Source organism: Puntigrus tetrazona, unplaced genomic scaffold (assembly GCF_018831695.1).
Source record: "Puntigrus tetrazona isolate hp1 unplaced genomic scaffold, ASM1883169v1 S000000234, whole genome shotgun sequence".
NCBI lineage: Eukaryota > Metazoa > Chordata > Actinopteri > Cypriniformes > Cyprinidae > Puntigrus > Puntigrus tetrazona.
Window position 1 is genome coordinate 22,501 of NW_025047902.1, and position 20,203 is coordinate 42,703.

Genomic DNA, 20,203 nt, shown 5'->3' on the forward strand with positions numbered 1-20,203 from the left:
TATAGAAACATAATAAATATACACACTACACATTTTGGATGCAATTAATAGTTTGAAAGCAGTACTAAATATATGCATGAGAATATTTTCTAAATATATACCGTGTGTGTATATTTATAAAACAAAACCTTTTTATTTTGGATGCAATTAATCATTTGACAGCACTAGAATGTTTTAAACTTGTGTGAATATCTGTTAAACTGTTATTTATGTCAAAGCTGAATTTTCAGCATCATTGCTCCAGTCTTCAGTGTCACATGATCCTTCTGAACTCATTCTGATATGACGATGATATGAGGAATGGTTCCAGTGGTTCCTCAAGTCGTTCCAAACCTGAACAGGAAGGAGGATATTTTGAAGAAAGTTGTTTTGGGTCCCCGTGGACTTCCACAGCAGGAAAAAAAATACTCCTTTAAGAAACATTTCTGATGATTATCAATGTCGAGAACAGTTGTGCTAACCGAAAGAATTGTAGCGAGACAAAAAAAGAGAGGTCTGAAATCAGTGAACGGAAACAAGATACAACCGAGAACATGACACACAGCTCAGATTTTCTCTCTCCACTTGTCTCTGTTCAGTTTTTTCTGGCCTGCTTGCTGGAGTTGAACTGAAGCGTGTCAGACGCGGAGCTGAGAGACGGAGGTTTTGGAGGAGAATGGAGGGCCGTCGGCTCACCTGTCAGAGCGAGGCGTGTTTGATGGCTTTACTGGAGGATGATGGGAACGGGTTTAACACGCTACGCGCTCCAGACTGATGGAGACCGGACCGCTTCGCCTGCGGGGTCGTCGTGAGTTAACTAAAACTAAAATCAGAAGACCTAAACCAAATGGCCTCGACCTTAGTCCAAACCATAAAAAAAACTAAATAACCAAAACTGAAACACAAATTAATGCATTTATTTGAATGCATTTTAGGTTTAAAAATAATTACAAAAATGCCCAAAAAAATTAAAAAGGTTTAAATTAAAATTAAATTATAATGAAAACGCATGAGTGCATGACATAGAATGCAGAAAATCTTAAAGTCAATTAATTTTATAACTAAAACTAAAACTATAAAAATATATTTCTTAAAAAAACTGCTGTTACACGTACTAAATAATGCTATTTATAGACATAAAATGGCAATCAGAGTCCAAATGAACTGATTCAATAAAACGCTGTGTGCTTCACGTAGCTTTTCTGCTTATTTGCTGTATTTATAATCACATATAAAAAACATAGTTAATTCGATTTTATCAATATTGGGCGCCAGAAAACATTTGATCTAAAGATGTCAAATCTAGTATTCACATTATATATATATATATATATAACTGACTGCTGAATAACGACGAGTCAGTAATGTACTGTAGTTACTCCCCGCATTAGCTCATATTATGCTTTGTGATTTTCTTTGGTATTAATTATAGATGCGATTTGAAGAAGTCCAAGCGAACGCTCCGAGATCAGACTCGATCGGATCCCCTCGGGAACGCCACCGCTGTTTAACCGTGTGACATGTTGTCATATTGGAGAGCGGCGAAAGAAAGAAAGAAATCAATTGCCAATTAAATGCTGCACCTTGTGACGATGACAAAAGACATTTGGTGAGGAGAGAGAGACAGAGAGAGAGAGAGAGAGAGAGAGAGACAGAGAGAGAGAGAGAGAGAGAGAGAGAGAGAGAGAGAGAGAGAGAGAGAGAGAGAGAGAGAGAGAGAGAGAGGGAGGAGAAGGTAATGAAACTCTAATGACTATTCATAAGCGATTTGCAGGCCTCTGATCCAGCTGAGTGGAAGTTGTGCCCTCTGGTCTTGGAGTCTGTCAGCTCGGCTCTCCTCAACCCTTCCCTGACATCACCGAATTACCCAGCAGGCCCTGGGGCGCGACTCGGGATGCCACTCTCTCACACATCTGCCGCACTAAAGGTGCCACCTTAGGACAAAACACCCAGAACCACCAAAGTGTAAATACCTGAAATTGACAAGGGCTGATACCTTTCCCGCTTCTCTCGGCGCTCGATGCACACGGCACGTCTTTTCATTCTGAGCGCCTCTTTTTCTTTCTGCTGGCGCTCGCGTGTGTGTGTGTGTGTGTGTGTGTGTGTGTGCTGAACTTGTGACCAATATGTGATAGTTTAATATATTCTGAGAAACGCAGAGTTTAATCGAGCCGTCTGTTAAAGCAGACAAAGCAAATGCTGTCTGAAATAAGCAAGCTGCAAACTATTTATGTTCGAGAGTTAGGTAAAACGTGTACAGTACCCTTAATAAATATGATGAGGACTGACTTTGAATGTATAGGAAGCATTTCATTCAAATAAATAAATGCATCGATCGATATTGCTACTTGTGAATCGAAAAAAGCGTACTGCTTTATTTTAAGTAACAATTGTTTAATGACATTTCTAAGGCACTGAAATATCTTGAACTGTGCTAAAAACTATTTAGACATGTATAAAAACACAACAAGCTGCTAAAACTGTAACAAAAAGGATATCAATTATTAAGCTAAATATATTATTTTATTATCATACATGAGTCTCACAGCAAAACCTCACTGAAAGTAGTTTTTATTTAATTTCATCTTTTTGTTATTTTGTAATTCTTCCAGCTCAGACACCAACTTTTTATTATTATTATTTTTGCAATGCATTCTGGGATTATATACGGCCTCGGATTTTGGCCCACTTACAGCATGAAAGGCAGCGTAATGTTGTGTAATGTGTTTGTCTGATCTCGTGTTCATCTAGATAAAAGCTGCATCAGAATTAGAGCGGTGGCATTATATTTCCGGTTCCCACCGCTGCTTATCGACTGCGGCGTGATATTCTGACGCTCAGAAGCGGGCCGCGCTCGGTCGTACCAGTAAGAGCAGCTATATTTGATGTAATGCTGCTGCTGCTGTTGTTCTCTGGCAGCTGTGGCCGCTTTCTTCTGACCTCCAGAATCAGGGGAAACTCTGAAGAATGAAACCGCTTCGGCCCAGACTTCGCTCTCTCCCCAGAGTCCGAATTCATTTCAGCTTTCTGTTTGTCTGCTGGACCGTAAATCTCTTCAAGATCCTGTTTATAAAAAGCTCCTCGGTTCCTTCTTTTATTCTGGAATAATCGGCCCTTTAAGGAGCCGTCAATGATGTCAGTCAAGAGCATCAGGACCGACGTGACGCCCGCTGACCTCTGACCCATTTCGCAGAGAAAAAAAAGGTGTGGATGTGCTCGAACTCGAGAGCGAGTGTGTGTGTGTGTGTGTGTGTGTGTGTGTGTGTGTGTGTGTGTGTGTGTGTGTGTGTGTGTGTGTGTGTGTGTGTGTGTGTCTGTGTGTGTGTGTGTGTGTGTGTCTGTGTGTGTGTGTGTGTGTGTGTGTGTGTGTGTGTGTGTGGTTCATCAGGGCTGCAGCAGCGCTTGGCCGAGCGAGTCTGCGCCAAAATACGGCACAAAAACACTATAAAAGATCAGCAACGTGTGTAATTATAAAATAATACACTGTATTATCATAGAATACTATCTATTTATTCATCATTCATTAATCATGACTCATTATTCATATTTATTACACGTAAAGACGGCTTGATACGCACAGTTGTTGATGTATTTTCTATTAAAACAGGATGTTGGGAAATTACATAAAATGGCATGTTATTTTAAATAAGTTGTAGTTATGAACTATGATTTGCTATTTTTTGTCATTCTAGAGGGGATTTAGGAGATCTTTCTTATTTTTTTTATATGGTAATATATTAAATAAATTCTACCGATCTTATGAATTATTTTTGACTAGTATTTAATAATAATAATAATAATAATAATAATAACTACAATAACGGGCTGTCTTGCATCCAAAAGTTTTTATTTTTATGTTATATGTGTGTCTATTCATCACATATAATTCATATAATTATTTTTTTAATTAAAATATTTAATATATAAACAAATAAACATTTCTGGTACAATATGATGAAGATATATATATATATATATATATATATACTAAAAATTACACATATGTAAAGAAAAAGTTTTAGAATAAATGTGATTAATTGTTTGACTTGCATTAATAATAATAATAATAATAATAATAATAATATAAGGCATAGTTGTTGTAGTAGCAGTAGGACTAGTGCTGATAATTTGTCATTAGTGCTAATGAAATCTTTATGGCTGTAGCTGATGAAGGTAATGATGGGACAATGGCATCTATCAGCCACAAGTTTAATTAGAGAACTGAAGCATTACCCTGAAATATTAATGATGCCGACTGTATTTATGAGCCCTGCGCTCATATCTGCCACACTGTTTGACCAAATCTCTCTCGATGTATCCCACAAGCCCCCGGGGCCAAAAACAGACCCTCACCCCACATCTCTCTCACACACACACGCTCAGACGGATTTTACGTGTGTGTGTTTCTTGTCTGTGCCTGCAAGAGAGTCCAGAGTCTGTTCATTAGTATTATGTTTAATTCACACCCTCGTTTTCTGGCAGTGAAGTTGTGTTATATTGTGAATATAGTCACTGTGCTGTGCGCCGTTTCTAACAAACACTCTTTTTCTGTGACTTTATGCGCAATACCATGTCACTTTGAGCGTCTAGCTACTTGAATAGGATACGGCACTCCTGGGCCAAATAAACACAAACAAATTGTACTCTATAAACCATAAAGCGGGCGTTTATATACATGCATCTCATAATAAGGAGTTCTTATAACCTTAGCTCATGAAGAGACGTTTCTGAAGGCAACAGGCCACATGCAAACACGTGTGTGTGTGTGTGTGTGTGTGTGTGTGTGTGTGTGTGTGCGTGTGTGTGTGTGTGTGTGTGGGCTGGTCCTCTGCAGAATCCCAGAAGGTTTTGCTCTCTTGCTCTGATCATGGCGTAGGCAGAAGCCTTAGAAACGTGATCTGTGCACACACACACACACACACACATACACACACACACACGATGCAGGTGGGGGTTTACTGATGTATTGATTTTTATGATGGTCTCTCAGCATATCAGTCTTTGTTTAGCCAACGTGGCCTGTAAATATCCAGCACTAACCTTCACGATGAAAGTTAACACACATCGGGCTTAATCTTCTATTTCTCTTCCTCCCCCTCACTCTGTTCATCTCTACTCCACTTCTCTTCGCTGGCGTTTCTAGCCTGCTAGTATTTTCTCGACGAGTGCTTCGCAGTTGTTCTGTGATTTCGAACGAGCGCTGCGTTCAGATGTTCCTGCCAAATACTATGCAGCAACTCCGTTCTCTGACTGTTCGACCTTCTTTCCCAGCGAATCCTGCAGGAATTCATGACTGGAGAGGTCACACAAGGTCAAGTGCAACACCTGTTACGTTCCTTCTGTGTTTGCATGGTTTGCGTTTGGCAGATGCACAGAACATTCGAGACACGCATTTGATTTGGAATAAAGACTCCAAAAGGGGGTTTTGGAGCAATGCAATAGAAAAAGAAAAAAAATTATTAGAAGAACCACCTTTCGGTGAACAGCACTTAGACTAGACCAATTAATTGAATTAAACATATAGGTTCTTCATTGGCGCTTGCGCTTTTCTTGAAGAACTTCTAAGAGCCGTGGAAGGTTTTTTTATAGTGGAAAAATTGGAAGCACTTTACAATTAGGTGTCATTTGTTAACACTAGTTAATGTACTAACTGACATGAACAAAAAATGGGCATTTATTATAGCATTTTCTTCTCCTTTTTTAATAACAGTTCATTTTATGTCGCAGCGCATCAACTAACATTAACAAACACAACTTGAGATTTTAACAATGCATTAGTAAATGATAAAATTTATGTTAACTAAGAATGCTGTAATTAATTAATCAATTATTGTAAAGCGGTACCAATAAAAGTTATTAAGATTTTGTTTTTGGAGCAACATTTTAGTGAAAGGTTCTTTGGGAGTCCAAAATGGCACCACTGCTTTTTTAGAGCTTTTACTTTTAACAGCGTAGAACCACTTTTTCTTAGTGCAATGTTAATCTTAGTTAATCTAAAGAAACTTTTTCCGCTATCAGTAATATTTAGCGTGAAGGAAAGAGTCTGTGGATGTTAAAAGTTATTAAACGTACCTGCGTTATTGCGGATTCATGAAGAAACAGCTGATCATAGCCGCACGGAGCTACTGCAAGCAATTAGTGCTGGAAATCCGTTTATCCTTTTCTGAAACTTGCCCGTCTTCGCGGAGAACGCGGGTCATGGTTGCTTAGCAACGGCAGACGCCACACGCAGCGCGAGGAGAGCAAAGAAGACGAAATCAGCACGCCTAGGGTTTCCCACACGTTTTAGGCGTGACCGACCCAAAACAAAGACAAAACTACAAAAGAAAGGAGCAAAGTGTGAATATCTCTGTGAACTTCTGTGGCTGTGTTGGCATTCCTTACTTTTCTCGCACCGCTGCTGTTTAGATGATGCTCATTTTTTTTTGACGTGTGCGAGGCTCGCTGCCTAATATCTGATTGGCTGCCCGTCGCCAAGGGTCCGCATCAGCAAGCAAACATCGCCCCGTTTCACACCGATCAAACTCAGAAAAAGCAGCCCTTTTAAAGATCTATGGAAACTATGGAAGGTGCGAACATGTTCTTTAAATTATTCGAATGAATTTTTACTATGAAAATGGTTATTCTGTGGCATTGCTTTATTTTGAAGGGCGCATGCTGCAAACTCCTTTTGGAGTCTTTATTTTTCTATCGATGCCAACGAAGAGCGCATGCATGTTTCAAGGGAGTCGAACCCACAACCTTGACATCACGAGCTTCAAATCTGCGGGACGCGGGTGTCTTCGCTTCCTTTTGCGTTTCACGGCGCTTTGATGAGAGCAGGTTTGTGTTTTGTTCTCCTGCGAGCCGGTCGTGTCGGGTTCGAGGGCCAGCGTTCCCTCGTGGTTTGCTTCAGAGCGCTGACAGGAAGCCGGAGGGCTGTTGACTCACAAATCCCTGCCGTACGGAGCTCGGAGGAAAACCAATCTGACCTTCTAATGTTACAACACCTCCGATTTCTTCACTTCTGTCTGCCGCACATCTCTTGTTCTCTTAAACGGGCCACAAGGGTTCATTCAGCTAATCGGATCTGTTCCTCCATGAGTCTGATCACATCTCTTAGTGACCTGTGATCGTGTAGATGCTCGTGTTTCAGATACAGTGCCGGTGACCCAGTTTGCATGGTCCTACGGTGTCTTAAGATGACTTGTGGATAACATGCAGAAAATCTAAATGCTACCTTTAATTACGCTTCAGTGATTCTAATCTCACACATTTATATTGTGGATAATATTTAGGATGGATGCTGTGGAGCAAGTTTGGAAAAGCGTACTAGCATATACAGATTGCTATTATATAGCCTTTTTTTTATTGTCTAGTCTATTTTGATTATTTATTTGCAGCGATATTACAGTATAATTCTAGCAAAAATGATTTTTTCAAGTTGCCAGTGTTAACATTTATCATTTTAATTTAGTTCGTTAACTAACATTTATAACCAAAATAAAATAAATATACTAAAACAATATCAAATATTTTTGTTTCATCACTAAGAAACACAATATATATATATATATCAAATCAAGAACTATAATAGCATATCAATTATAGCATATAATAGAACTGCTTATTTGATCAGACTATAATATTTAATAATGCACTTTTAGACAATAGGCTTTATAATTTATGACCCGGATCACAAAAAGGGTGCAAAAAGTCAAAATAGTAAGAAAATCACCCTTAAAGTTGTGTAAATGAAGTTCTTAGCAATGTATATTACTATTCGAAAACTAATTTTTTATATATTTATGGTAGGACGTCTCATAAAATGTCTTCACGGAGCGTGATCTTTACTTAATATCCTAATGATTTTTGGCATAAAAGAGAAATGTGTAGATTTGACCCATACACTGTATTGTTGGCTGTTTCTAGAAATAATCCTCAGCGACTTACGACGTGGTTCAGTGTCACATTTATGCATTTATTCTTAGTGGCCACTGAAACTTCTAATTACTGCATGGATACTGTGAACAAATCGAGTGCTAAATTAAATCCGGAGGAAGTGGTGTAATGTGGTATGCGGTGCGAGCAGTAAACTAGTAGTGTATCCTGAACGCAGTGGTAGTGAGTGTTCATGGACACGCCGTAGCTGTCCACTTCTGGGGTCACCGTTTTATCACTTCAGGAGGAAAAGTAACATTTCTCTGTTCATCTTGTCTAGAAGTTTGAATTATTCAGATATTCAGGAAGTCTTGCTCTTGTTCTCTATATTTCTCCCTTTTAGTCTGTGTGCGTGTGTGTGCGTGTGTGTGTGTGTGTGTGTGTGTGTGTGTGTGTGTGTGTGTGTGTGTGTGCGTGTGTGTGTGTGTGTGTGCGTGCAGCAGTACAAGCTAAAATTGCTTCATCATGCTAAAGTGAGGTGAGCATAAATTATTTAGCTAAACCTGAGGAAATCACTCCTCTCTCTGGGAATTTGTGTCAGTGTAGGCTGCTTAAATTTCAGACAGATGGACACTTTCTCTCCCGCTTCAGGAGCGTGTGTGTTTTCAGCGCAAAATCGAGAAATAAAGACAAAAACCGACAGCGGAGATCTAATGCGAGGAAGTGCTGTCAGAATCCGCTGTAGTGAATCTGTAAAACACTTTAGAGCCGAGAGTATTTATTTGCATACGATTTGACACAGATAAAGCGCGCAGAGCTCGTGGCGCGTGAACACACGCCGCGCTGGATGTGAAGTGTCGTGTTCGGATGCTCGTTCATGACGCCTGAATGCATGACTCCACCTGATTTTCCCAGGAACAAAACAGCATGATAAGACGCCCGTACCTCGAACCTCTCTGCCTCACACACACACCGAATCTGTCTCTCTCTTATCTCTCACATACAGCTCAATGCCTAATACAATAAGCCCAGCAGCCTCTCTCTCTCTCTCTCTTTGTGTTTTTGGTTTTAACCACTAATACTGTCTTAACACGTCTAGTTTCTTTAATTATTACATTTGTTTTTAAAAGCACTTCTGTTCTGATAGCGGTTGTTCGGGGTAGTCAAATATTTGCCTTCCATCAGAATATCATTTAACGCCTTTCTTTGCCAGTACGCTGCAAAATGATTTTGTCTGTGTTTCAGACATACATTGATAAAGTGTCAGTGACCTGATATGTAGAGCACTACATTGCCATAATATTTGCCATTTTAATACCGCTGAGCCCTTTTTGTTGATAATATAAAACCCAGAAAGCATGGGTTTACATGGTAGACTGTAAGAAGCCAGAGAGCGCGTTATCTTTTACATAAAATAAATAGGAACATTATTCCAAATAATTTGTTTTTCATAATCTGCTCCATGCTTTTCAGTCACGAGTTCCTCTTATGGACCCTTAATTTGTATTATATCATATTTGCATCAAACTATAAAAAACTATTTATCGAGTTTTTCATTTTGCTATATGAGCAAAAAATATATTTGTGTTACTCTCCCATTCGCTGCTCTTGAAGTTGCTCTTGAACCCAGAAATGTGGATTTAAAAAAAAAAAAAAGATGTAAAATGATGTAACTTTTGACTTTAAATTGTACATTTCTGTACAGTTTATCTCCTGCTTCGTTCAGAAGTATTATTAATAATAGTACTTATTGAAATAGCTACGCTATTAAAAATAAAGGAACTTTACGGTGCCATTTTTTCACATCTGAAGAACGATTCTGTTTCATGAAAGATTCACGGTGAAAGGAGGTTCTTGAGATTGTAAAAAGCAAAGAAAGAACCCTTGACTGAAAGGGTCGTTGAGGAACCAAAAATGCTTCTTCAATAGCATTACTATAAAGAACCTTTTAAGCACCTTTATTTTTAAGAGTGTAGTATAACACATCCGTCTTATTCAGACCAAAGTCACTTGAACACATTTTCTCGATAGCAGCACGGACCTCGTAAACAAGTGTGCAAGATCTCAAGGAGTTCTGCGAGGTGGTGCGCTTCCCGTGTTGGCGTTGGTGAGAGGTTAGGTCACATTTTCACGTGTGTTTTCAGAAGGAATGAAGCGCCGGGTGCTCGGCCCAGTGGAGGGAAACAGTTTCTCAGGGCGAGAGATGATTAACTGTTATCTCAGCACGGATTTGACGTGCACAGCTCCGCTGACTCAGGTAGAGTCTGCGAACGCTGCTCAGGAAATGAAATTTCTCCCCGTCCCACCAGGACAGAGTATAATCCTCTCGACACAACCAGATTAGCACCGCCGCTAATTGGTGACAGCTTCCTCTCCGTCAACCTGTTTACCGCGTGTGCAGGTGCGTGCGCGCGCTTGATTTATTTTCAAGCCATTAGAGAATAAAGCCACGTTTGTGTAGCGCTAAAAGGAGCTGCGTTCTTATTTATTCTAATATCCGGAACATAAAAGGAAAAAAGAAAGAAAAAACGAAACCATCCCCTACGAATGCCATTACAAACCATCAACTTTTAAGCATCGAAACGATGCTAAGCAGTTTTTCCGTAGTGTGTTTTGGGACATATGTGACCCTGAAGCACGAAACCAGTCATTACGGTCATTTTTTTAAATTGATACGTATGCATAATCTGAAAGCTGAATAAATGACTTTTGCATTGATGTGTGGTTTTTTTAGGATAGGACAATATTAGGCAGCTCTTTAAAAATCACTGGTTAAAAACAGTGCATTTAAAGTTGGCCAAATGAAGTTCTTAGCAATGCAATCATGATCTTTGTCTTAAAAAAGGAAAAGGACAATTTTGACCAATGCAATGTATTGTTTGCTATTGCTTCACCTGTGTGACTGAAGAAAGGTTTCGTGCTCCAGAATCATGTATTACATTAGGATTTAAGGACCACTAGTAAAAGGCGATCGAGTAAATATTACAATTTTGCGTCGGTATAGACAGGGTTGATGGAAAGATGTGTAAATAAATTGATTCTGTTGACTTTACTGACATTTTTAAACATTTCACCCCTGTGAAAAAAACATCTTAGCTCCGGCAGAACAGAGATATTCCAGAGCTCCAAACATCCCTGATCAGGAGCAGACAGTGTGTGTTTTACTCGGCGGGGAGGTGCTGGGTTTTTTCACATGAGACGCTAAGAAAACTCTTGCTTTTGTGCGTCTAATGGTCCGTTGGCACCTTGAGTTCTGTAAGAAGCCAATTTGTAGCGGTGACAGAGCTAGCGCGTGTGCGGTTAGCGCGAGGCTACCTAACCGCCTCGGTTCAAGCTGTAAAAGGCTGATTAGTTTCTTTCTGCCGTGCCGCAGCTGAGTTCCTGTCACCCACACGGCTTTCATCCTCTCACACCTTACACATACACCAGCGCAGATAAGAGCCGCGGTAACAAACAGGCTCACACACACACACACACACATGCACTAAAAAAGAAACAAGCCCGTCACAAATGAAAGCTTTCGGTAGCGGTGGCCCTTTCTGTGTGTCCTCTCACCTCACGGCTTCATCCCGCTTTTCTCCAGGTCCCCAGGTGGATGTCCCTCTCCGTCCTTTAGCCGATTGATGGAGCTCTGGGTTATTATGGGTGTCAGTAGATGCTCTTTAATAAAGATGAGCTGGTGGGAGGCCTGTGATACTGACAGAACACTGTCCTTCTGAAAATAACTAAACAGCCAGTGGAGTCCAACGACTGAAGTACACTTTCTGTTTCAGGTTATATACTCTCTTTATTAAATGTAGATGGATAGACGGCTTGTTGATGTGAGAACTGTTTAATGATTGAGTCCGATTCGTGAACAGATTGGTTCTAAGAATCCGTTCCACAGATTGATTGGGGAAGTGTCGGACTGACATGAAGACAAAATAACCTAAACATGCATTCATACTTTGTAAAATGTAAACCAACTGTGTGATGATGTTTCAGAGTTAAATTAGATTGTTATCTCTAAATTAGAGAGTTATGCCTAGATTGTTTTTTTTTTTTTTTTTGCACTGAATTATGAATCGTTTGCCTCATTGGAGATTACAATACAGAACACAGAAACACGATCACACACTCCCAAACACAGACCTTTTTTTTTATATCTGTCATATTTACAACAAATGAATGTCTTCCGTTATCTACTACGTGTAATTCACACTTGTGCATCACTTCATATATCTGTCTTTGGCCTGAGAGAGTATTTCACGTCCGGGTTATTCTTGAATAATAACAACCACATTACAAAAAAAAAGCATTTAACCTAAGCACCTAATATACATACCGATGTTTATTTCTGCTGCAGGTTTAGCAGCGCAGCAACTTCACTCTTGAATTACAATGTAGGAAACACCATTATGTGTTTCCTCGACTCTAATTACCTGTTTTGCGTTTGTTAATGGTGATAGCGGGAGTGTATAGTTTGGATGAAAAGGTCTCATATCTGCTGCTGAAAGAAAAGAGGTTTCATTATCAGCTCCGTGCTTAAAAGTCTCCGGCGCTTGGAAGTTCAGCAAAGCAGAAGAAGATGAAAGGCTTTTGTTAAACATCTGCATAGTCCAGGTTTCCTGTGACCTGGTGAAACCCCAGCCAGAACCCATCCTCCCGTCTTCCTCTCTCTCTCTCTCTCTCTATCTATCTTTCTTTGAGACAGAGAAGTAAACCCTGCCGTCGTTTGATTGTGTGCCGAGATGGTGACAGGAAGAAGGAGGGTAAAACAAAAGACCTCCAGGGTGAGGGATGGAGGGAGAATTATCAGGTTGGTGACGGAAAGTGCCAGTTTGCCCGACTACCATTTTTTTTTCCGGCTTCGGCAAGGAGTCCAAATACAGTTTTTCTTAGCTCTGGCACAATCTGCTTCCCCCCCCCTCCGTGATGACACAGTCTCGCGTCCTTCAGCGGGCAGAGGGGTGGGGTAATTAAAGCTTTCATTATTGTGTTGCTTATCTCTCTGGAAGGAGAAACGTGAAAATCCCCAAACAAAGAAAAGCGTGTATAAGATGATTATGGTGCGGTCTAAGCGCAGAAATATCGAGAGAAAAAATGGTTCCTTGCACTTTCTTAAAGCAGGAGGAGTGTGTTTATGGAGTTTGTTGGAGGATTAGATCCCTGGAGAAAGCAAAAACTTAGCAGTTTGGGTTTTAGCCGGACTTCCATCTCAAAACTCTGAATTCACTAAAAATTGTGTGGCCCTTTTGATTATTTTTCAGTTTAGCTCGATCGACTAGAAAATGTATACTTTTCAATGCAAGTCACTTTAGATAAGTCACTTACAAATGTGAGCCTGGAGCAAAAAAGCAGTCACGAGTAGCATGGGTATAACAAAATTATCCATTTCTCTTTTATGCCAAAAATCATTAGGATTTTAAATAAAGCTCAGATGTTTTGTAAGCTTCCTTATTTCTTGATTGGCAATATGCATTGCTTAGAACTTCATTTGGACAACTTTAAATGCGATTGAGTTTTTTGCACCACTCGGATTCCAGATTTTCAAACAATTGCATTTCAGCCAAATATCGTCCTGTCCTAACAAAGCACGCAGAGTTGAGTGGAAATTCCTTCTAGTAGCACATTTCTGCAGGTCTATACGGAGCAAATAATGTGCTTAACAAAGACTTCCGGTCTGAATAAAGATCTGAGAGCAGCCGCAGGGAATTCAGTTCAGACAGGAAGTGCATCGAACGGCCAAGCAGAGGGAAACCTCTGACCCGGAGACCCGTCAACTGTCTGGGAGAACACACGGATGGCTCGCAGGCGCAGACTTGGCCCGGTGTGTGCGCTTCTGTGTGTGCAGAAGCGCTGCAAAGCGGAGTCCATAATCACAATAACGTGTTTAACGTGTAAACTAGCGAGAGACGGATTATAGCTGTCCGTGGGAACTGCGAGGAGGCGACAATTCAACTGTTCACCTTTTTCTCTCTACATCCGTCCTCATAATGACCTGTCTATTCTTCCGCCGTCTTGCCTTACCTCAGGCACCTTGCCTCCGTTTCTTCATTGCATTTCCCAATTAGGCTTGTACTCATTGTTAGTTTATTAGCAATGGCAGGGGCTCCGCAAATGTGTTTGCTGATATTCACTTGTTAATGACCAAATTCAAACCCTATTGAGCGGATACGCAGCTGTGAGAGGCCGCTAATAATAGCCTCTCTGAGACAAAAGATGAAGGAAATGGCATTACAGGGCGTAACAATAGAACTCCATTGGTACTCTAATGGCACGGCCTTTCATTTAGAAATTGTTTCCTTTTAAATTCTTTGAGCTGCCTGCATAAATCCCAGCGCTCAGCGGAGGCATTTCTGCAGGTCAGGAGCGTGCATGTTTTGCGCGCTCCTCTGAAAAATATTTTCACCTGGGAAAGCCCTCCCGTGCATTCGCCGGCGCATTAGCGTGGTTTTAACGAGGCAGGTACTGTTCATTAGGGCAGAGGTAAGGGGAGGAAAAGTGAGAAGAACAAACAAGTCGAGGCATTTGTTCGCGGTGTAATCTACACATCAATTATCCTGCTGAGCTAATTAGCACCTAGCCGTACCCCAGGTACCTGCACTCGCAAGAAACGGCTTTCATGCCTGTGATCAAAGAGAACGGCTCGGAGGAAACGCTCGGAGAACTGAGCCAGAGAGGTGGACAGGACATCAAAACTTCCACTTTTACCCACTGCGCAACTCTCGGCGGCCCCTCCGTACACCCTAAGAGAGACAGGAACGCTCAATTATGTAAGGAACACGCTCGCATTGTGGTGCACCACTGGCTGAAAGACCGGCGCTTTGATGCTACCTTTACAAAAAAAAGAGAACTTAGGCATTAGGCACTCGTTTTTTTTATGTTGCATCTGAGCGTAGTGGATTACTGAAAAACAAGCCAATGTAAGACAGCGAGGCTGGATCGTTAGGCATGTGTATCTCATAACTGAAGCCGATACTACATGCATCTCAATGATGTGGTACATTTTACCTCAATGCAATGCAATGGGGGAAAATTATGCTATGTAATTAAATATGATACAGAAGTTTTTTTCTTAATTTTTTGTTATTATTTGGTGGAAAATGCAGCTCTACTTCTCCATGTTAATATATTTTCTATGTGATCTCCGTGTTGTGATACATCATATTCACGTGTCGGCGGCGGTGATGAGTGAAACAGTTTAGATAGGAAAAAATCAAGCTACATATGCAATATTTGTCTCAAATTATTGGTCACTTTCTTGAACAGCACAAATATAATACCAATGCAGATATGTTAGAAACGATGCATCGTGACACAAATGCCAACTTGTTTCAGATGCACATTTTTTTAAATCGGGTTGCATCATTAAGTTTTAAGCCGATGATTCAGTGAATCTTGCCATGCCTACAGAGTATTATATGAGGCAGATGAGCATGAGCTTGCAGAAAATGAATGGAGAAGTCCCGCATGCATCACAAGAGAGTAGAAACAGTTTTATTACATTTAAAGGTATTTTTTGTAACATACACATGGATGATAGGGTCGCATTTTGAAAAAAAAATGATAAATGATGCTGTAATATGGCAAGTCAGCATGCATGTTGGGTTTTGTATACCTTTGCTGCATTGGAAATTTGACTATTTTTGTTACCGCAGCCAGACTATATCAGTATATTTAACACAAAATCACTCACATTTTACGAGTTCAACATTTGCTTGATTTGATTGCAGCTTTGCAAATACCTTTCAGATATGATCTATTATGCAGTTTAGCTCATTGTCTCAACATTCAGCATATGAATATGAGTATCTTTGTCATGCTAACGGCCTCCGTTCTGCAGTAAAGGTGCAGCGTGCTGTTGTGTTTAAGCGGCCCAGCTGAAGATTAGGCTTAAGAGAGGCGCATTTAGCATAAGAAAGCTTGGCGGGGGGTCCGCCAGCGTGCCGCGGGGCTGTCTGTCTCAGGTCGTTATTTGGGTTGAGCGGGTCTTGTGTGACAGAGCGTGGGGCGTCGCAGCATCCAGCTCTAATTAAACGCGTCGGTGTGTTTCTCAGGATGGCAGTGAAAAGGCAGGTGAGGGAACTCGACCGTCTCTCGGTGTGTTTGTTTTGTGCCGTGCTCGGAGACATCGAACTCGTTTCCAGAGTTAATCGGTTATCTCGCCGGTGAGCGTTTGTAAACCGGCCGGTTGAGTTAAACAGCTTGCTGCTGGTGTTCGTCGGTGAGCAAGGGTTAATTGGGCTGTGTAACTGTGTCAGGTGCGTGTGGGGCATCGGTGGCCCGCCAGGGTCTTTGGGGCCCCTGTTGTCACCAGGGCCTCATTTGCTGATTGGAGAACGGAGGTAACAGGATGAAAAGAGGCTGTTTCCTGCAGCTTGTTTGATACCTGGTGGGGAGCTTTTCAGGTGACAAAGACCCCGAGCGGTGGGGGGGGAACAGATGTGTTCTACCCTCTCATTAGCATCTGAATGAGCAGCTCAGATTGGGCTGGCCGGGGGGCTCTACCTCTCACCTGGATAGTCCTGCTCTGATCTTTATACCATCTGAGGACCTCTTCCCCCCCGTCCCCTCTATCCGTCTGACCCCCAGCTGGGCGCTGGCAGAGTTTTATGACAGTAATCGACCTGAGCACAGATGCTTTTCCCAAAACCTGCCCTCGCACGGATTTCACTCTCTCATTGTGCCCAAAACGCATCGGGAAAATTCGGCCCCACAATGAATGCGACCCCCCCGTGACCCCCTCGCCGGGGCCTGGAAGACGTCCAAGAGGCTGTTTTCACCCCCCTCCCTCCTCCGCCCTGTGCGCTTTTTTATTTTATTAATTTTCCATTCATGCGCACTGAAAGGCCTCCGTATTTTACAGCATCAGGTTGATAAATGGCGTTTCCTTTTCTTCGCTTCTGACAGACCCCGAGAAAACAAAAAGCCTCTGTTGCTCTTTCTTTGCTCGTGAGATATGTTTCAATATAAATTTTGTTACCCAAATAGACCCAAGTGAACGAGGAGTGCCGCACTTGATTATGGGAGAATTTGTAACGAGATCTCTGCAAACTCTGAGCACAGTTTGACACGGATGCGAGTCAACAATGAAGGTTTTTGAAATACATTTAGTTCATGCTAACTGTACTTCAAATGCATTTTCATGTTTGCAATTCTACAAATTTTACTTAATGCACTTTAATTGTACCAAAGTCCAATTAAATACATACTTGTGTGTATCTGATGGTGCTAAAGTGGAATATCGCAAGGTACACTTTAAATATTTATTTTCATTTAAAGCCCTATATTATTCAAAGATCATATAATAGTCGTTAAAACATATTTAATATTTTATAATCTTAATGTGCATTGTGCACAAGTAATATTCCGAATAATGGTTCATTAAAATGTTTATATCAGTGAGTTAATAGATTTGAACTACGCTTAGCATGAAATAAATGTCTACTACTTTGCTACTACGGACATTACTGATCTCCATTTGTGTTTATTGCCATTTTTAGGAGAAACTCCTGAGATCTTTTTCCCTGTGCACGGGGAGCCATGTTTAGGGATGGCTCGGTGTGTGTTCTTCTTCTGCGTGTAAACACGACGGTTTTATTTCAGTGTGTTTGATTTGTAGAAAGTCATGCTGATCTTCAGGTGGGACTCTGTCGGACAGAGATAAAGGTTTTTCTTTCTAAAGGCTGGACTGCGAGCCAGGAATGCAGTGCAACCTTGAGTGGCTCAAAACGCTGTTCTCAGCTTGTACTTATCTCGGTGATAGTTTAGAGCTGCAGAATAAGGAGGAAAATATATATGTGTACCGAACACTGGACGGAGCGCTACTACTGTCGTGTTTAGACTCACTCAGTTTCCTTCGCCTAACAGACGTTCCTGCTCTTATTGTGAATGATTCATCAGCGCAAATTATTCCAAAGAAAGGAAAACACACCTTACCTTTGTCTGCCATATGCTCATTCTTTATTTATATCAAAGCAAATCACAGTCAAATGATCCCGTTACAGAGTATAATTACATCTCAGATTGTGTTTAGCCATTATTACTCCAAACACACAGTAATCTGCTTTGACAGAGCTATATGTTACTGCGGCGCTCCTATTAATCTTGCGCAAGGCGAAATACGTTTACAAAAGCGGATCGGGGAAATACTCTATACAATATGTATTGATGTTTTAATCAGCTGTGGCAAAATTAATTTTGCCGTGATTGCTCACATTTAAATCTGCATGTACTTAGTGCAAGTTATTTATTTTTTATAGATTCCCGTTTTATTAAAATAGACCTTACGGGCCTTTATCTGCAAAACATGCCGTGATTCTGCTGTGAGAATCTGTGTGTAGTTTGTTTTTTCTCGAGAGTTGCGAATGTCATGAATAGCCAGTGTCACAGATCATAATTTTCCCAACACAACTGACTTGAAGGTACACGTATAGCAGGCTTAGTGAAAGAGTGTGAGCGATGATCAAACGCCTCGCCCTTATTAAATAGTTTGTCTGTCTGATAACACTGCTCTGTGACAGACACAACCCCACAATACTACATACTGCGTCCGTCAGCGCATTCCTCTACCTGCCCATGTGTGAGAGAGAGATGGAGAGGGATGGAGAGAGAGAGAGAGAGAGAAATAGAGGGAGAGAGAGAGAGAGACAGAGAGACAGAGAGACAGAGAAACAGAGAGAGAGAGAGAGAGAGAGAGAGAGAGAGAGAGAGAGAGAGAGAGACAGAGAGAGAGAGAGAGAGAGAGAGAGAGACAGAGAGAGAGAGAGAGAGAGAGAGACAGAGAGAGAGACAGAGAGACAGAGAGAGAGAGAGAGACAGAGAGAGAGAGAGACAGAGAGAGAGACAGAGAGACAGAGAGAGAGAGAGACAGAGAGAGAGACAGAGAGAGAGAGAGAGAGACAGAGAGAGAGAGAGACAGAGAGAGAGAGAGACAGAGAGAGAGAGAGAGACATGGAGAGAGAGAGAGAGAAAGAGAGGAGAGAGAGAGAGAGAGAGAGAAATAGAGAGAGAGAGAGAGACAGAGAGAGAGAGAGAGAGAGAGAGAGAGAGAGAGAGAGAGAGAGAGAGAGAGAGAGAGAGAGAGAGAGAGAGAGAGAGAGAGAGAGAGAGAGAGAGAGAGAGAGAGAGAGAGAGAGAGAGAGAGAGAGAGAGAGAGAGAGAGAGAGAGACAGAGAGAGAGAGAGAGAGAGAGAGAGAGAGAGAGAGAGAGAGAGAGAGAGAGAGATAGAGGGAGAGAGAGAGAGATAGAGGGAGCAGGGGGCAGGGAAGGAGGCTGGAGTGTCTTTGTGTCTGTCTGCTGTAGGAGAGTGTTTGGGTGGGGAGGGCAGAGAGGCGTTTACCCCTGGAAGAGACCTGGAGTATTCCACCGAGAGAAGATCAACTGCATTAACAGACCTTATTACACGGCTCTCTGGGATACTCGATTGTGATTGGTCAACGGCGGCATTCTGCATTTTAATTCCGCTAAATCGTATCAAGTGATTTCCATCATAACTCTTTCGGAGAGTTTGTGCAAATAAATCAATTCATAAATAATTTAAAGATTTGTTTCCGTCACTCCACTTTTTTTTGAAACTTTTTATCATTTCATCTTGTGACGCAGTTTTCTAAACTCAAATGTTTCTATACTAAATGTTCAAATATATTCCCAGCTAACATTTCGATAACATGCTCGTCTTTTCTTTATATTCTCTGAACATTTCAAAGTTTTTTGTTAGTTAGTTTTGTTTTATAAAGAAAAAAAATGTCGCAAGCTAAATATGTTACCAGCAAAAATTAGATCTAATAACCTTTTGTTAATATTCATATCATTTCTTTACGTTCTCATATGGGAATGTTACATCTGAATGTTGAAACATTAAAAAAAAGTTCAAGTTCCAGCTAAAATGTATCAGAAATAAAACATCCTGTGAATTCGGTACGCGTCATTTTTAATCTGCTAATGTTTTGAGAACATCGTTAAGGACCAAGGAAGTTACTGGAGAACTTTGTTCCAAAGAAAACCTTCCTTTTTATCTGTGATGTTCCTCTGCTGGGATTATAATGGAATCAATAGCTTCATGTTAGTTTCTCCTGTAAAGTTTAAGAAGCTCTTTTAAAAGGACATCTGACTGTAGTCGAGCTACTTTAAATCACGTCCCCCAGAAAGCGCGTGTTCGTGTATCTCAGCCGATGACGTTGGATTCTTGCCGCATCAGAAGTCTAGAAGTGTGTTTTTCAGGTAAACAGCAGTGAAAGGCTCCTGTGTCTGTGTGTGTGTGTACTTGAATGAATGTTTTAACAGCGCTCGGAGATCAGCTGCAGTCAAATACGCACTAAAGCGATCACAGCTGAGGACTTTTTGGAGTTGCATCAATATTTGATGAGCAACCTGGTTGAA

The 20,203-nt window shown here is 41.1% G+C and overlaps 1 protein-coding gene across 1 annotated transcript in view; it reads left to right on the top strand.

Annotated features, from left to right (window-relative positions):
• Positions 1–5,253: 5,253 nt before the first annotated feature.
• zeb2b (zinc finger E-box binding homeobox 2b) overlaps positions 5,254–20,203 on the top strand; it is a 40,126-nt gene continuing 25,176 nt past the window's right edge. Inside the window, 1 exon segment of the mRNA XM_043230899.1 lies at positions 5,254–5,290. Within this exon segment, the coding sequence (XP_043086834.1) occupies positions 5,269–5,290 (22 nt within the window). The 5' untranslated portion in view covers positions 5,254–5,268.